This window comes from Gallus gallus, chromosome 3 (assembly GCF_016699485.2).
Source record: "Gallus gallus isolate bGalGal1 chromosome 3, bGalGal1.mat.broiler.GRCg7b, whole genome shotgun sequence".
Classification (NCBI taxonomy): Eukaryota; Metazoa; Chordata; class Aves; order Galliformes; family Phasianidae; genus Gallus; species Gallus gallus.
The window spans coordinates 62,791,271-62,809,141 of record NC_052534.1 but is presented as its reverse complement, the minus strand read 5'-3'; the positions used below and the strand labels follow the sequence as shown (position 1 = coordinate 62,809,141).

The 17,871-nt window shown below is 39.1% G+C and overlaps 1 protein-coding gene across 2 annotated transcripts in view; it reads left to right on the top strand.

The window, feature by feature from the left end:
* The window catches only part of SLC35F1 (solute carrier family 35 member F1), a 235,413-nt gene that overhangs the window by 177,943 nt on the left and 39,599 nt on the right, over positions 1-17,871 (top strand). For both annotated transcript variants that reach the window (XM_001233613.7, XM_040697519.2), the window contains exon 3: positions 7,793-7,920. In XM_001233613.7, the coding sequence (XP_001233614.1) occupies positions 7,793-7,920 (128 nt within the window). The remainder of the gene's footprint in view (positions 1-7,792; positions 7,921-17,871) is intronic.

The following is a 17,871-nucleotide window of genomic DNA, read 5'->3' as shown; positions in this document are numbered from 1 at the left end:
ATGGGGAGCTGAGAAAAATACGCATTCCTTGATTTTTTTACTCCTTTAAAGACAAAGCTAAAAATTCAACTTATGTTGAATTTGCTTGATCTACGGCTACTTAATAATTATGGCAATTGGCATTCTGTCTCTTTTTTCTGATTGTCTCAGGCAAATCTCATGCTTTGGGAAACAAACTTTATAGGAATCAAGTTGGTAATGCCTTATTCACATCCCTCTGCTGGGAGAGAAATGTCACAGAGTGGGTAGGTGGCTGGACCAACCCTTTATAATGAGTTGATGAAAGGAAAAGAAAGAAAGCCTATGCATCCTAACTGATTCCTCTGCCTTAAACAATGAATGTTGTTTTTCTTAAGTTTATTTGACTAACTTTAAGTCTTGTGAATATGATTAATGTGCCCAAGATCATCCAAGAGGACAAATTATTCATGCAAATTACATTCATAAATGGTATTCAGAGATGTATAAAGATTTCTTTACTTTCCCTAATACTCTGCTGTATTTGAAACAATACTTTATTTTTTTGTTTTTAAATCCTTTCTTTGCCGTGCTGTAAGTAGCCTCACGCTAGGTAAAATAGGTTAAACAGTGGAAAAAGTGCCTGACTGCAGAGCTTACAGAGTAAAGGAATAGGGTTGTCTGAAATACTTCTGCTCCAGTCTGAGCAGGTTTAACCCTGAAGCTTGCAGACTGGGGTGTTAGCTCAGAGTTAGCTTAAGACCTAAGTACTGTAGATAAATCAGTTTTTGAAAAATTTAGTGTATGAAAACATAATAACCTCATCCAAGCTCAAGTTTGAGGAAAGGCTCCATCTTTGTGTGCTCATGTCCCCAGTGCTTCTCCCACAAAGCACACTGCCAGCCAAAGAAATGTGGTAAGAGGTAAAACAATGTAAATTAAACAGTTGTGTAGTAGAAACACCTCAGAGGTTTATATCTTGACATCTTAAAGGGTTGAGTGTTTAGAGGCCTTTGTTTAGAAGCAGGGCACTCCTCAGTGTTCTCACCAGGTCCAACAGGGCTCTCATCACTGGCCATGTCCTGCGGTGATGTGTGGCAGGAGCAGACAGCATCATGTCTGCTGCAGAGGGAGGAGCCATATAACCTAGTGGGAGGGCAGATAGAGAGAAACTGAGGTAAGAGCAAAAGCACTGACTTCTGTTGCTTCAGTTTTAGTTGTATTTTATTCTTAAAATTAATTGACTAGTAACCTCATGAAGTTAGAAAACATCTGAAGGTCATCAAATCTAGCTGTGGCTTGGGCTGGATCAGAATCAAGGCACCAAAAATTAATCATGTAATCTTGTGAAAATGTATGTGAAAATAGCTGATTTGACTTCAGCTATTATGATTTACATCCAGGGCCACGCCCAAAAGTTCCAGTTCTGTTTCTCTTTCGGATGTAGCCTAAACCTCTCCAGACTAACACGTAGAATCTCTGAAAGGAAACAGCAAGTCTAAGTACTTCAGATGAGCTTGTAAGATGGTTACTGGAAAGCTGTGTTATGCCATGCTAGTTGGCTAAGTGTGTTTTAGAGGAGAGGATGTTCAAAATGGCAAGAGTACTTGGCAGCAGACAAACATTCAGTTTGAGGTACTCAATGTCTAGAAGAAATTAAAGGTTACATAAACTACCTCTTTCTAAGGGACTAGCCAAATAAGTGTTAGTGTGGTAGCTGGAAACATTCTAGGAAGATGTTCAAACATCAGAGTTGGAACAGGCAGCAAAAATAAATAGTATCCCTTTTGAAACTAAAAATTCATGTTGATTGTGACTGGTAAGTGAGGTTTACACCATAAGAAGGTGAAGGCACGTTCCCATGACGTAGCTGTCCCCCAGAGCTAGGCCTATAGCTGGTGTCCTGTGATTGCAACCCACTTCAGCAACACCATCTCTTGCAGGTTTACTTCAACGTGTATGTACTAGCCACGATCTGCAGGACATGCCAATTAACCACTGCAGGAGAGGGGAGCAGAAAGATAAGAACATAAAATCAGCATAAGAGCAGGCAGGATAAGATCAGGTGTTTGAAGAAAGCAAAAAGAATTAAGGTTATCTTGGCTCTCAGACGGTTTGATGAAAACATTGCATAGAACAAATGCAGTGCAGCTTATAGCGGTCATCCATAAAGTGAACAGAGTATATGCAGGTGCTTTGTGAAGCAAGATTGAAGGAAGACTTTTTCTCTGTTGCATGAATAATTAAGTGTGGTGGTATGCCTTTAGGCTGCAGTACTTCCATGAAGTAGTCATAAGTAATACAGATAGATCTAAGGAAATAACAAACTATTCTGGGTCAAAGACTTAAAATCTCACAGAAGAATGACAGTTATTTTGACCTTTCTGAGAGCTGAAAGCCATTTACAACAAGCTTTATGTCCATTGAACCAGCAACTCAACAAAGCAGGAAACAAGCAAGTTTTTATTTTTCAGGTATGGGGGCTTCTTGCTCCTGTCACAGAGTCACAGAACTTCAGGATAGCTGAGGACTTCTGGGTCTATCTAGCCCTATAGATAGCTCCTCAAGCTGGGACACCCGGAGCTGCTTGCCTAGGCCTCGTGTCAGGACAGCTTTTGGACAGCTCCAAGGTGAAGACTCCACAGCCTCTGGGCAGATTGCACCATAGCTCCATCACCCACGCAGCACAGAAGTGGTTCCTTGTGATCAGACAGTATAGCAATACAGAAAAGAGCCCTATTACATGTACACAACATTGCCCAATTTGTCTGCTTCCCATCCTTCATCCTGCATTAAGACTGGATGACCACAAAGGCTGTAGAGAAGTGATGGTGTTAATGGTGAAATTCCTTATCTGCAGGACTTTGTATGCTATAATGTGTGAAAATGGAGAAGAAACAATTAGCCCATTATTGTGGGTTTTTTTTTATTCTGGTTGTTCAAAAAGGTGATAATTCTGGTCTAATCCTCATCCTTTGTGAGACTTCTGCCTCTTTACCACTTGATTCTGGCACTCATGGCAGGATAGCACAGAAACAGGGCGCCAGGCAGATTTCCCTCTCCATGCTCCTATGTCATCTTCCCCCCTGCAAGCCTCCTGAATAAATTTAGATCTCTTCTGCTGAGCTCTGTGCTGCAAAGCAGAAGGGGAGCATAGTGTCTTTGATGATCCTGATCTAAATAGCAAGTTGTCATCTGAATTAAAAGGTAGAGACTGCAGCAGATGAAAGAGAAGCAATATGCTTATTTTCTGGTCTAGCAGTGCTGTTATTCCACTGGTGTCCCAAGCCCATATACAAATAATTGGGAATTTGCTGTCTTAATGTTTTGGGCTTTTTTTATTGTACCTCTGCATCTGTGTGGGTGCATGCAGAAGTGTTTTTGCACATGTACGTATGCATTTTGGGTAGACACTGCACAGCTAAAGTCTCTTTTAATTTTCTCTAATTTATTTTTAATTTTGTAAACCCTCAGGGGTAAATCCTTATTATATGATGTAAAATCATCTCTTCTACAAAGCAGCTTATTTGTTGATTTTTAATTTGAGCCAGTAGAGACAAAGCTGTAGCTTTTTTTTTCCAAACACCAAGGGTTTCGCTGTGTATACAACTGACAACTGCATGTTTCACTGCAAAATTAGAGAATAGGTTTAACTTTTTTTTTTTTGCTAAAGAAGAAAGTGTGTTTGTGTTTCTCTGTGCTAACAATATGTTAGAATTCTGAATCTAAAAACATTCTTAATATGTGATTTGTCTTTAACTCTACGGTACATTTGGATTAGACTGAATAGAAAAGCTCAGATTTTCAAAGTGCCCAAGTGCTGACAGAAGCTCGGGTTTTTTTTTTTTAAAGGGAGTTTCCATCAAAAAATGGCATTGTCTGGATGGCATTACTCCATGCACTCACATAAACACATGTTCACCAGCACCAGCATGTTCCGTTGGCTTGCTGGAAATGTTGCCTTCGAGCTAACCTGTGCTTGTCAGTTTGATTATTTGTTTTTATGGCTGCCTGGAAGCCTTAGTCACAGTCCTATTCAGATAATAACAAAAACACACAATCTGACACAATCTCCTGCTTTTACATTCAGTAGGAGAGATGTTTGTTTTCAAAACACCCATTATCTCATCCTAAACAATCCATCTGGAATATGTCAGGTGAATAATTCTAATGTTTTAAAATGCCTTACCAACTAGTTCAGGTTCAGGCATCTCCATTTGTTCCTTCATCCTAGGATGCTTACAGCTTGTACTACTCAATTAATTAATTTTGCTGTGATTTGTCGTCAAGGCAAATAGAAACCAAACAAACAAAAACCCACAAGGCAGAATGCCTTTCTTTGTTTTGTCTTTGATTTTTTTTTCCTCCTTTTAGTTTCTAGTGCAAAGGTGATATTTATTCCTGTTTAGGATGTAGACTTATGAATGAACCTCTTGATGCCCTCAGCTTCTCATTGTAGTGTCCCCAAGGTAAATAGAGGCTAATCTACCTAACTGCTGTCCCATTACTTTTCTCTCTGTTGTCACTGTATTCACTGAGGATGCCATCTGTGATCAACGTCCAGAGGTCCTCTCCTGGCAGCACACATCTTCACAGAAACCACTGCCTTCTACTGGCGCTGCCCACGCCTCTCTATGATTGCCTTTCACTACGGTGAATTTATTTCAGCCCCATCTCCAAACAAGGTGTCCACCTACCTCCTCTTGACTTGTCCATAGCTTTGGATTGACACCCACTGCAGACGATCATCTTCTGTCCCCTGCCCTCTTCACATAAACTCTCCCATTTTAAGAGCAATTCAAATTCATTCCCTCTATGAATTTTGATTGCAGTGCTAAAGAAACAGAATACTGAACAACTGACAATCCATGTTAACAGAGAGTCAAACATACGTGGCTTTTTCCTCAGGTAGAGCTTTGGATGAGTGGGTCAATTTTGCTAATACTTACGCAACTGATACTTTAATGGTAAAAGATGATAACAATGCAAACAAAGGGACCCATGTCAGAAACAAAACCTTCCTTACGTGCCAGATATAAGGAATTATAGCCTGTGAATGGAAGCAAAGACAAAGTGTGTTCCAGAGAGAAATGCAGCTCATGCAGAAGATTTTTCTTCCAGGAATAAACTCTGTTTTATTTCTGTCATGCTGAATGCCTGTGCATCTCTCAGCTTTCCACTGGGTCAGACAAAGGCACTTGCTGTGAAGCTAAACCAGTGTTCATCAGACCTGTATGGTGCCTGCATAAATTCATTTCATCATTACCTTTCACTCTGCAGAGCCTTCTCAGCTCAACTTGATCTTTTGCAGTTGGGAACACCTCAGAGCTTTACATCAAAGATAAAATACCACTTGCCACATACTTTTCTTATTTCTGTCATTAGCCTAGAAAGGGTTGAGAAAGCAAAAGAGAGAATCGTGAATGTCAGCTAAAGTTTAAAAGATTTACTTTCCACCTATGGAAACCCTGACTTTACCCTGTAGCCAGAACACATGACCATGCATTCCCTTCCATACCTAATTAATTTGTCTACATCTGAGCAGTACAGTGGTCTGTGGTTGGAAATTGAAGCTGGAGAAAGGAAGCACTGACAAACCAAAGGCAACAAAATGTCCCTTGAGATTTGTTCATAGTCTTAGCTCAGGTGGCCAAATGCCATGTTCAGAGCTTGAGCCTGCTGCTTCTTTCTGTTTTGTAGGTGTGGGTCTTAGTGAAAACACAAGACTTAGGTGGGATTTTCACTTTTGGAATAAGGACTGCAATGACACTAGGAGCCTAATACTGTCTGATAATTTGATATCTTTGGTTTTTAAACATTTTCAAAATTTGTGCTGAGATGCCTTTTCAGCCTTTCCATTGCGTTGGTGTTTTTCAAATGGTATTATAAAGGTATTATGTGGGCAGCATAAAAATTAGAGAGAGTTTCATTGCCTGGGAAGGATCTATCTGCGTTCTTTACACTGATTTTAGTAGGAGTTAGGACATCTCATCTTAAATGCTTTTTTTGTAAATACCTCCCTAAATGATCTAAAAGATACAAAAAGATCTAAAACTTTGTGTGCTCAAATCATCCTAACAAATGCATAAATTTACTTTTATTTCATGTCTGAAATGCATTGTTCCTGAATTGCAGTACAAACAAAGAGAGGGAATTTCTCTTTAGTGAAAGTTCTTGAATGAGTTGGTGGTGACAAGAAAGTGGGGTTTGGTTGGATGTACTGAATCATTCTTATTTAGTCTATAATAATTAGCCTTCTCAGCATCTTGTTTCTTCTATCTCTCTGCTGCCTGTTCAGAGAGAGGAAGAAATAGAAAAAGAGGAGAAAGAAGGAAGGAAAGGACGTAAAGGAAAGATTTAACATTTATGATTTCGCACTGTCATCATCGCTGCAGCAAGTAATTAGGTTGCTGCCAAATAATATCTCCCTATAAGCATGTATATATGTGGGTATCTGTTAATGAACAAACGTCAAATGATTCAGATGCTTTCTTCAGGTAAATATCCATTCAAGTCACTCAGTGGAACCAAGATTTAACATCTCAGATTCTGAATGAACTGTTGAAATTATTATCCATTTTTCTGTGATTGCATCTGATAAAATCTGAGATATTCCTGTACTGTAGAAAGCCTGCCATTTCTTACAGTATGACAGTGCTATCACCATTTGAACCAGAGAATGAATGCACTTCTCATGGTGGAAAATGGTGAGGGAGAGTTGGAAAGCCTGAGTAAGTTTTAGTGCCAATTGGCGATAATGTTCCCTTTCTTCGTTATTTTCCACCACCCATTTTGATGATCACAGACACTTAGAAGGGCTGCAGCAACATGGACAAATCTCAAAATAGTGCATTTGCTTAACTTTCAAAGCAGTTCAAATTCCATTTCTGATACTTTCACAGCAGGGTCAACCTCACTTAGATCCCTCTTTGGGCTGCACACTCTCAAAGACTTAAAGCTTTACTGAGCTCACAGTCAGTTTGCCCACTGTGATGCAAATAAGTAGCAGGCTTGCCCACCCCTCACTAATGAGCTTTTGCACTGAGAACAGTAATAATCCCTGGCCTAGTGTGAGGACTTCTTTGACCTTTTGAAAGTTGTGGGTTTGATCTGCTGGTCATATTGTTCTGTCAGTCTTCTCATGGTAGGAATTAAGTATGGGGTGATTGGCAGGGTTCCCATGCAAGGCATTGCAGAACAAACCTTGCTCCTTCAGAAACTGGTTCTAGGAGCAGAGCAACCTGTCACACTGTCTGTTTCAGTGCAACCTTTCTCCAAACAGGTCAAATACTTTGGACCTCTAGGGTCATAATAGCTATCCTTTGGTCAGGATCTGCAGTCCACCCAAAAGGTACCCTATTGTTGTCCTGTTCTTATATTTCATTGTAGCTATAAATATTGTTAATCTCCCACTTTTGGCAAGAAGCATCTATCACTATGTATGGGGAGTATAGATGTATATAATGAGAAGCTCTATTCTTTACTGTTTTGTGTATACATATATATGTGAATGCATAAAAATAAAGCTAAGAACACATTCACAGTCTACCCAAGCTTCACATGTTTTTCCTAGAGTTGTTTATATCTCAATTGAAGCAACAGTCTGGCCTTCACAAATTACTTTACCAAGGTGGCTGTTTTATAAAATATCTGCAAGACAAATAAGGTGTGTTAGTTTTCATTTTCTGGCAGTACCTAGTTATACATAGAGTTTTTCAACTGCATATTATAAATGCAAGAGATCTTCTAGGTAATTTCTCTTGACATGCAGGTACTTTGTGCACATAAACCTACCTCTTTTACATAATTATTCTTTTCTCTTTTTTAACTGCAGGAGAAGAAAACTTGCTGGCAATTTTGAAAAGGAGATGGTGGAAGTACATGATCTTGGGGATAGTAGATATAGAAGCCAATTACCTGGTAGTAAAAGCTTATCAATACACCACTCTTACTAGTGTACAGGTAAGTACATAAAGGATATTCCCTTTTTGGGGTAATATAGCAGATTCCGTTGTCTTCAGTACACTGACAGTTGGATCTTTCTATGTCTTCTCTGTGCTTTTAATGCCATCCTAAAAGACAGTTTTTCATATTGCATTAGTTTTAGTACTCAATATTTTCCAAACTCTACAAAAACACAGAGGCTTTCATTTTGCCGGTGCTAAACCCTCAATCACATTTTTCACCTAAGTACTTAAATGTGCTCCTTCAAGGAACTGTTTTCAGACGGTATGACATGTTTTTTTCTCACTTTATATTGTACTTGGAAAAAATGTAAGCACTTCTTTTAGGACTCTGAGATCAGATCCAATCGTCTAACTTATCATTAAGTAAAATTAATGTAGCTGTGATAAAGAAATCTTTCTCAAATACAAGCAGAGAGATGCATTATGGTATGTAATAGTTTAACTGCAGCTGTCAAAGCGTGTCCCTTAAAATCTAAAACTGGAGTGAATAAAAACTAGGGTAGAGACTTCTCCAAAGATCAAACCTGTATGTTTTAAATATGGATACCAAAGATGGAGTCTTCTTCCCATTTAAATACAGAAGTGAACAACAGAAACATTTTTAAGAGACTGGAAATTGTCTGTCTTGGGAAATCATTACATACTAAATTGCTACTTGCTCTAAAGCAAACCTACTCCCTTCTTATGTTATCTGTAAATCACAGGGCAACACTAGATAGTGTTCAGTATATTTTGCACCTTGTTTGCCTGGAGTTTGCTTTAGAGACAGTAAAATACTGGAGCGGCACTTAACATTCTGCAAAACCAAAGCTAATTAGGAATATATTTCTTCCATAGTTGAACAAGTTATATTGGAAAATACTGAATGTATTTAGCTCAATAAGGAGCAAGAATAGAAAAAAAAAAAAAAAGAATGAATCCAAGGTTTATACTAGATATACTAGATATTTACAAATTCCTCTATCATCAGAGTATTGCTTTGAGAATTCTTCAAAATTTGTCCAGACAACTTGATAATACTTTTAAGACTTATCCACATCATATTACTCAGGAATATCTGTTGTATTTCAAATTCACTTCATGTCATAAATTGAATGAGTTTCTAAGTATAAACAAAACCCAAGATACAGTCAGAATAGTTAGAGCGGGCATGTCCAGCCCATGACCCGTGAGCCATATGCAGCCCGACCCAGTCTGTCCTGTGGACACCCCCTGTCCCATGCCACCATGGCAGCAGCTCTGCCCTGCCAAGCAGCCAGGCCCAGCCCTAGGTGCACACCCACTGCTCAACAACAGTCACACGTCAGTGAGCTCTTAACGCTCTGAGCTGAAACCAGGGCACAGGGAGGGCTCGGTGCAGTTCTTATTCAAGTTATGGCAAGTAATTTCATGCATTTTGATACACTGGCTGAACACAGTCCTGTGAACAGCAAAATGTATGCAGCTCTGCTTTCCATTTTGATAAAAGAATTTAAGAATAGGTTTCAAGATTGCAGAATAATTTCATCCAAAGTCTCTGATGAGCACCATGAAAGCTTACTAACAATTGCATTCACTGCCATCAAACTAGACTGATGCATTAGTTTCTCAAAAACAGGGTCAAATATCCCACTAGTTTTTTGCTCTCTTTTATGCTTTAATAAAAAAAATACAAAAATATATAATAAGTTTCATGGCTTATATACACTAACTATATATGTGTATCATATATGCACCGCAAGACAATTCCTCTTCACTCGGCGTGGCCCAGACACAGCAAAAAGTTGGACACCCATGGGTTAGCGGATGAAGTCATTTGTTCAGACATTGAATTAAATGACACATTTTATGAGCTGTAGACAAACAATGCCCTATTTCAATTGAAGATGAAACACTGGTATAACTGATATGAAATAAAAATAAAAGATGTACAAAAGCAAGCTGATTCCTAGGATCAGGAAAAGAAAACACTCTACTCTCTTCAGGAGAGGAAAATCCTCATTCTGCAAGAGCACTACATAAGAGGCCATAAATGTTCACTGGCACCAAATCTTTTTTGATGGAGAGAAAATAAGTTTTTAATATTTTAGACTTACTAGTAGGTTGAAATTGACCCTTAGTAAATGAGAAATCTTGCAGTGTTTTTATAGTGGTGCTGCATGGACCATTTCATCAGGAAATCGGTTTTACAGCCTATGCTTTTTCCACATCTCTGCTCCATCACGCAAAACTAGCAAGTCAATGTAATGGGCTTGTGGTGCCTTTGGAAAAAGGAAATAAGCTGCTCCCAGAAAAAAAAAAAAAGACTAACTGTAAAGCATTATATACCATTACTACAATTGATTTACAGTTCTCCTTTCATTGTACAACTGTGAGCGCTCAACATGTTTTTCAAGTAGCTCTAAACTCTCAGTACTCTCAAAGTTTTTGTTTTAAACTCCATCTCTCTCCCCCCCCCCCCCCAGTGGACGTTATCTCATTGTGGTTTAGGGAAAGACTGAAAATTTTGCCCTACTTTCTCCCACTTTTTTGTACTCACATCTTTTCTAAATGACACTTTAAAGTTTTTTGGTTTGGTTTTGTTTAGTTTGGTTTTTTAAGAGGTTTTGGTTTGGAAAAACAGAATTCACTGATAAAATTTCCTAAAATATTTCACCAGTTTCCTTCAAAACCACGGTGAACCATGACACACAAGCATAGGCCAGAGATGGATATGCTACCTAACCTTTGCTTTTGGATGTCCTTCGGATGATTTCAAATCCTCAATTACTGTATAACTGTTGTCTGAAAATGTGTTGCTCAGTTCCACCATGACATCCAATGCATTGTTTACATTTCAGAATCCAAGGTTTCAGTCATTTGCTAAGGATAAAATTCAAGATATCTTTAAGGTACCTGGAGTGCAATCCGTAGGCAGCTAGATTTAATAGAACAATTCAAAAAAATGTATAAAAATCCACACCTAATTTTCTATATATATCTAAAATGCTTGTAGACAGCTAGCACTCCTTGGTCTGTATATACTAACCTGATGCCAAGGGCATGATCTTGGGATATGAGCAGTTCAGGTTGCTCCTTCTTTGTAGCTTCAAGTTCATTCCTCATATCCCGAGTGCTTTTGTATTGCTGGAGCTTGCCACCTTAACATCTACTTCCATTTTAAAATTCAAAAGCTAAGTATTTTTGCACCAAAGTACCCTGAAGAACTCGATTTGTTAGATATGATGTTAGCATGCCTCAAGTGCTTACAGAAAGTCTGAAGTGCTTTCCAAATTGCAAATGTAGAGCCACTGTTTACATATAGTCATAGCTGTTAAAACAGTAGCTGATATAAAGAGTTTGAGTTAATTCTATCTCAGCCGGAGGCAACTGAAACTCAACCAATCTACATCAAGGAAAATTCTTAGAACAGCAATCCTGTAAGTGAAGACTACTCTCCAAAGGGTTCATTTAAAAATTGAGAATATGTCACATAGAAGGCTAAGCAGTTTGTCCGTGGACTAATTTAGACTTCCAAGAACACATCGTTCAAGAACTCCTAGAGATGAGTCACATTTAAGACTCCCAGTTGCATTTGTCCTGATTCTCAGGTAGCCAAAAACTTGTAAAATAATCTTTATTTTCTGTTTGATGTTTTTATCTAACTTACACTAATTATTGCAGTCTTCTCAGTGTCAGTTGTAGCAGGTACAGAACTGCACTAAAGCCTCCAGTATATACTAGAATTTGAACCTATGGCTTTATTTTAAAACTATAAACTTAACTTTCAGGACTGCCTGTGGTAATGCTTTCCATATTTATCCAAACTGATTTTGACACAGCTCTGGTTCAGGCCTGTGGAAATTTTTATAACTATTCAAGAAGTGTGTTTTGACTGCTGTTAGAGCCACCACTTACACAGCAGATAAAATTGTCTCCCCCAGAGGGAACTAAAAGATTCTGAAGTTCTTGCAACTATTCAGATGGAGATAATATAATTGGTTTGAAACTACGTTTGGACTTTGACTTTCACATTTGTAGACTTCCAGGTAAGTGCTTTCTCATCCTATTAGGTTACATTATGAGGCAGACTGCCCTCCCCTTCTCCCTCTTCATCCCCACAGCTTTCCATTCTGCAAATACACTGTTCTCCATATTATGCTGTTGATTTACTCTGTCTAGTGGTAATGCAATCCTTTTTCTGTGGTGTGACATCACTGAACTATATGTGCAATGCCTTTCATAGTGGAATTGTAGCATGTGCATCTGGTGTCACAAAAAATAAGGTACTGTCAAAGAGAGAGCTATATTTTCACGTAGTGATTTATCTGGTAATTTATTCCTTGGGCAATCAAGCCTTTGATTGGCATGATGAAAACAAAGGTAGTAAAAGCTAGGATTTATAGACACCAGGAGACAGACAATAAAACTATGATGCTTATGTTCTCAACTACTCTTAGATCACCGTGAGCCTCAGCAGTACATCATACTTCCAATTACTTGTGGCAGTTTTCATACCTCAACAACTGCCACCAAAAAAGGCGAGAAGTCAGCAGTAGGTGCTTATTATAGGAGTGCTGGATGGCAGACTTTGCTTTGTTTGTAGTCCCCGTGGACTCAATGTGCATTGAGGCAGAACATTTGAGATAATTTTGAAGCAAATCTGGGAGGTGATGAGCAAGGGATTTGCAATATTGAAGCTGTTGATCCACTTTGCCCAGTGCTCACTAATGTGAAATATCATGGAAGCAGAGAGAAATTCCACTCCCTTCCTCCCCCAGTCCCTGTGTGTGTAAGGTTGGCCATATTTTCCTGTTGTGCTTCAGGGCTCTGAGGGAAAACGTGCGCTGTTAACCAGGTTTGCAGAATGTTGTTATGCCTACTATACATGTATACTGGGAGAATCTGTGGGATATATCATGCTTTTGTTTTTTTACCATATTTTGAGTTGTTATTCTGTCTTTTAATGGTTATGCACTCGTAGTTCACAAACCAGCCCTTCCCCCCAGTTTCTCTATGTAGTTTTGAAATCAGCTTAGCTCTAGCTATTCTCTAATGGCAAGATTTACCCCAAGCCAGGCTTTTTACTAACATAAATATGCAAAATCTCCTTAAAGTCAGTGAAGCTGTGCCCATTACAACAGCAGAGAATTTGGTATTCTGTGCCCATTTTGCATAGTCTTGCAGGTGAAATGCAAAAGCAGAGTATTTGCTGCAGGAGTTAACTCTGACTTTTCCAAAACCACGCCAGAATCTAATTCCCTGTATAGCATACAGCAACCAGTGACGCAGAGAAGTATCTAATTGGTAACCTTGAGAAAATGGTCTTCGAAACCTATGTCCAGCCTTCTTACTTGGACAGAAGCAAAACAGAAAATGCATTTTTTTTTTTTTTTTTGCTTTAGAAATATGTGACTGCTGGAGAAACCATCTTCTGTCTTAGAATGATCTTCTGCCAGTGATGGAGGCAGTCAAAGGAGGAAACTGGTTAAAGTAAAATCTATTTCAGGAGTCAGTTTGTTTGTACTCCTCCTTGACTGTGGTATTTGAGCAGATCTTGCATAAGCATAGCTGCAGTGTTAGTAGTGAGAGGAAGAAACGAATGAAGAGGTGTGTCCTAAGTTTTTTTTTTTATGAGTCAAGATGAAATTATTCAATTTCACAATAAAGTGTACACACAGAATTGAGAGCAGAGAAACTGTGGGTTGATGTGACCACCACTTGTCATTTTAAATGTCCGCAAGACCTCAGTGGATTCCTTTTATGTACACAGAAATTTGGAGCCATAATAATCCTCATCTCAGGTGTTGATGCGCACGAGGCAGGTGTAGGGCACAAGGCAGGTGTAGGTGAAGGACTTTTGCTGGTGAATATTCTGAAGAAGTTTCAGCGTCTGCAGGGAAAAGGAGGAAATCCTCGAAAAGAATTAATGGAGCTGATGGGAATGGTTATAGAAATTCTAGTCATGTGGCCCAAAGGAAAATAGTTGAAGAGATCTCAAGGGTAAAATATTAAAGAGGCTTCAGACTGGGAGAAGTCTTCTGGCTTTTGTTTCTTCCATAGCATGAAAGCAACACATTTTTACATTGTTCTGCAGGCAGATGACACTGCTAACTGATTCATTCACCAGTCTTCCTACCTGCAGTACCCGGTGTTTTGGCATGATGAAGTAAATAACAGTTTTTAAATTAAATCTGTGGTTACATAAATCATGGGAAAAGAAGTGATATGGTTATGATAACGAGTAGAAACACAGCGGAACACAAAAGGTAAAAACAGTGCTTCGTTTTTTAATTTGAATTGCTTAAAATAAATCTGCCGGAAGCATTACCAGCATCCACACCTTCCTTACAGAAGGTTTGTGTTTGGGGGCAGCCCAAGGGCAGCCAGCTCATTGAGATTTGACATCTCAGCTGGTTTTGTGCATGTGTAACATGGGGTGAATCGGGTGAGTGTGGCATTGTGAAAGCAGTAGGAAAACTGGAACAAAAACATTGCTGGAATTAGTGGCAAACCATTTCTTCCTTTGACTGAAAAGCAAAGTACTTGTTGAAAGGTGTGTCTCTTCCTGGATACAGAACTTGCTTTTATATTAAACTTAGCAGTTCTCCTGCTGAATTTCAGTAGCCATCACATCTACGTGACAATACAAAGCTGTGTGTCTGTGACACTGATTCCACTGATCTCTCTGCTCTGGAGAGAAAGCTGAGTAGAGGGTACAGCTGACTCTCTGCATGATTTGCTTGAGGGCAGCACTAATGAGAAACCCCTAATGTGAAATAAAAAGGGCTTATAACTGGGGGAGGGGGCGGGGGGGAATTCAATGAATGTTTAAAAAGGAAGATTCATCTCAGCTGCTCCCACAGGAAGTTTGCTGACCAGCTTTTTTCTTTTTGATATGGCTACAGATCAGCAGTTCACACTCTGTATTACAGACCTTTTTTCTAAAGCTTGCCAGCTCCACTTTCCAAACACCAGCAGCACGTTCTTGCTCTATATGGGCAGGCACTTGCTGAATTTGTGAGATCAGAGGCTGAGTGTTTATTGGTAGCAAGAGAGTATTTTTCTGTGAATCAGGAGTGTAAAGAAGTGAGTGTACTCTCACAAACAACCAGAGGAAATAAATTTCAACATTGTGTATCAACAGACTCGGATGCAATGTGATATCTTTTAGAATCAAATAAGAGTCTTCAGTCTCTAAAGCAACACTGCTCTCTTATTACCAAGTAGTTTCTGTAAAATTATGTATCAGTAGATAAGGTATTTTTATATCCTGCCTTCTCAAGTGACCTGATTCAGAGCTCTCAGTAAGAGAAACCACAGAAACACATAGCAGGGTCAAAGCAAAGAGCTGTTCTTCTGACTCCTTCTATTCAGAATGTTCAAGCTGTCTGCACTACGCTTTGATATCAGTTTTAATATCTTTCCATAGCAAAATAAGAGATATGTTTTCCTTTAGATTACTGAGATCTGATAACTTGTGTGATCTGATTATTTGACTGAAATCAGGTCACTCATTAATTTAACATAATGACGGGGTGTTTGCAGTACCTTTTGAATAAGCAATTAAAAAAAAAAAGGAAAATACAGAAGACTGTTCCTAGAGAAAAATTGATAAATGACTGACCTTTATTGCTGTGAACAAAATTGAAGCTAAACACAGTTTATCTTTGTTAATGTTGAGGCTTTATAGTCAGAAAAATGGCAATTAGGTATAACGTGCTTTATTAGCTGCAATAATTAGTAGTAGACAAAAGAAAAAGCAACAAAGAATTCAAGAAAACCTTATCTCACATCAGGCAATCTGTGATGGCACATCTTTTGTCTGGAGAATGTATGTGCATTTTTTCTTTTACTAGACAGGTATGTCTGAGGGAAAAAGAAAGGCAGAGTGAATTTAGCCTGGGAGAAGTGCAATGTAAGGCAATAGTTAGCAATATACCCTATGTTATCGTAATGCTCACATTGTGGTAAGGTATCCACCCCATTGTTTTTGTCTACCCCATTGTTAAATTCAAGTGTAAACTGGGCATGATTCAAGAACTATGTGGTGTCAGTGGATGTTATCTGCATTCACTGTTTATATCTACTGATGCTGCAGTACTGCAAATAGCATTTTGTGGGTCAGACCTTGGACTGCTGGCTCCAAAGCAATGTTTTCCAGCTGATGTCAGCATAGCTGGTTTGTGACAGGTTCTGTTCATGCTCCTCTTGAAGTTAGTGCTTAAAAGAGACAATTTCACATACTTGAAAGCATAGGTGTGCTTAAATATTTATGGAATGAGATGAATTTTAAAAATCTTCCTCAAAAAGACTCAGTGAGAATTTGCATGTTGAAGTACACATGTTGCAGGTGGAAGCAGTATTTAAAACTGGTTGTTGAAATCATACTAGCATCCTAATTTATATCTCATAGCCACAAGAAAATGCTCTTTTTGTATGCCAAGCCCAGGGTAGGTAAAGCAGAGCAGGCCAGAGCTTCTGTCCCACAGTGAACATACAGTGCCATATCCTGCTTGTGAAGGTGGACAGGGACTGTATTTCAGACAGTAGGGGGTTAAAAATATCCACACAGTCATTCTGTGTCTCCTGAGATATGGTAGTTAATGGCTGAAAGTTGACATATCTTCATATTCTTGAATCTGTTCTTAAAAGCTGTTTGTGTAACTCACTGGACCTCCCAACTTTGCAAAATCAAGTGGTGGGTTCAGAGATGACTGAGATTTACTTAGACAGCTTTGCACAAAATAGAAGTGGAAAGCTGTTTGCAGACAGTAGCTTTTCAATAGGAGCTTATAACTGGTAATGGATGGGTGATAAGCTGTTTCTGAAATACCTCTATGCTTAACTGTGGTATATACCTCTCTGCTCTGTCTCAGGCATGGTCAGTCATCTATCTCCAAGTTGGTATGTGTATGTGTGGAGCAGAGCTTGCTCACAGGCTGGAAATGATAGCAGATTGTGCAGTAACTCTGGCTGCTGGTACTTCACTTGTGTCCAGCTCTGAATTTAGCATTAGGATGTCTCTTTCTCATCTCTAGTACAAAGTTAACTGAGCTGTTACAACTCTCTGGTGACACAGTAGAAGCCACTTCCACTGGGCCACTGCTCACACGGGTGCACCCAGGTGACTCAGTCTCTCTCTGTGTGTGATTAAGTGCACAGCCATCATCTGATGGAAAACAGTGGCCACCAGGAGGACCACAGTTGCTGTGGCTGCCAGAAAAATTCAGTTGGCCACTGTTTCGTTCCCAGGTCTGGCTGGAAAAGAGCCCTCGGGGGGTGAGAGACAAGGACACAGCAGGAAAACATCCCAATAGGCTGCAAACTGTCTAGGAAAAAAACTTCAGTCATGTTTCCCAAGTGCGCTTTTACAAAAAGGAGATACTGACTGTTAGGTCAGTTGTATCCTGTATATATTATAGGCTCTTCAGTGGCAGAGCAGATATTCTGTAAAAACAAAGGAGCTTGCACCAGTTCTGCTGGACATTCAGCCCCTGTTCCTCTCTGTGTTGTGTCTGTAAAGGACTGCATTTTGAGGACTGGTGGAGACAGTTTTCACTGTAAAGAGGCTTTGTCATGCATTTTAAATTATTAGCTCTCTCTTTAAATGCAGAACGCTCTTTCAGCATAGTCCTTTCCAATTTGCAATTTTCCTCATCGGTTCTGCTGTTCTTTGGGACTGCATGAAGCACCTGAGAGCTGCGTGGCCCTGCTGGTGAACCCTTTCACTTTTAAAGACTGTTGCCACTGACTGACTGGAGAATCTTTGAAAAGAATGCAGTTCAACTGCATACTCTTGCTTTTCAAAATTTTTTTTTTCTTTTTTCTTTCTAAGGAAAGCTTTTGAATTTTTTGCAAAACCTCTAAATTTAGTATTTATGACCTAAGTAGCTCACAGGTAAAGACTGAAATTCAAATCATGCAAAACTATGTTTCTCTTCACATAACCCCACTAGCAGACAAAGAAGTTGAAAGGGTAATGATC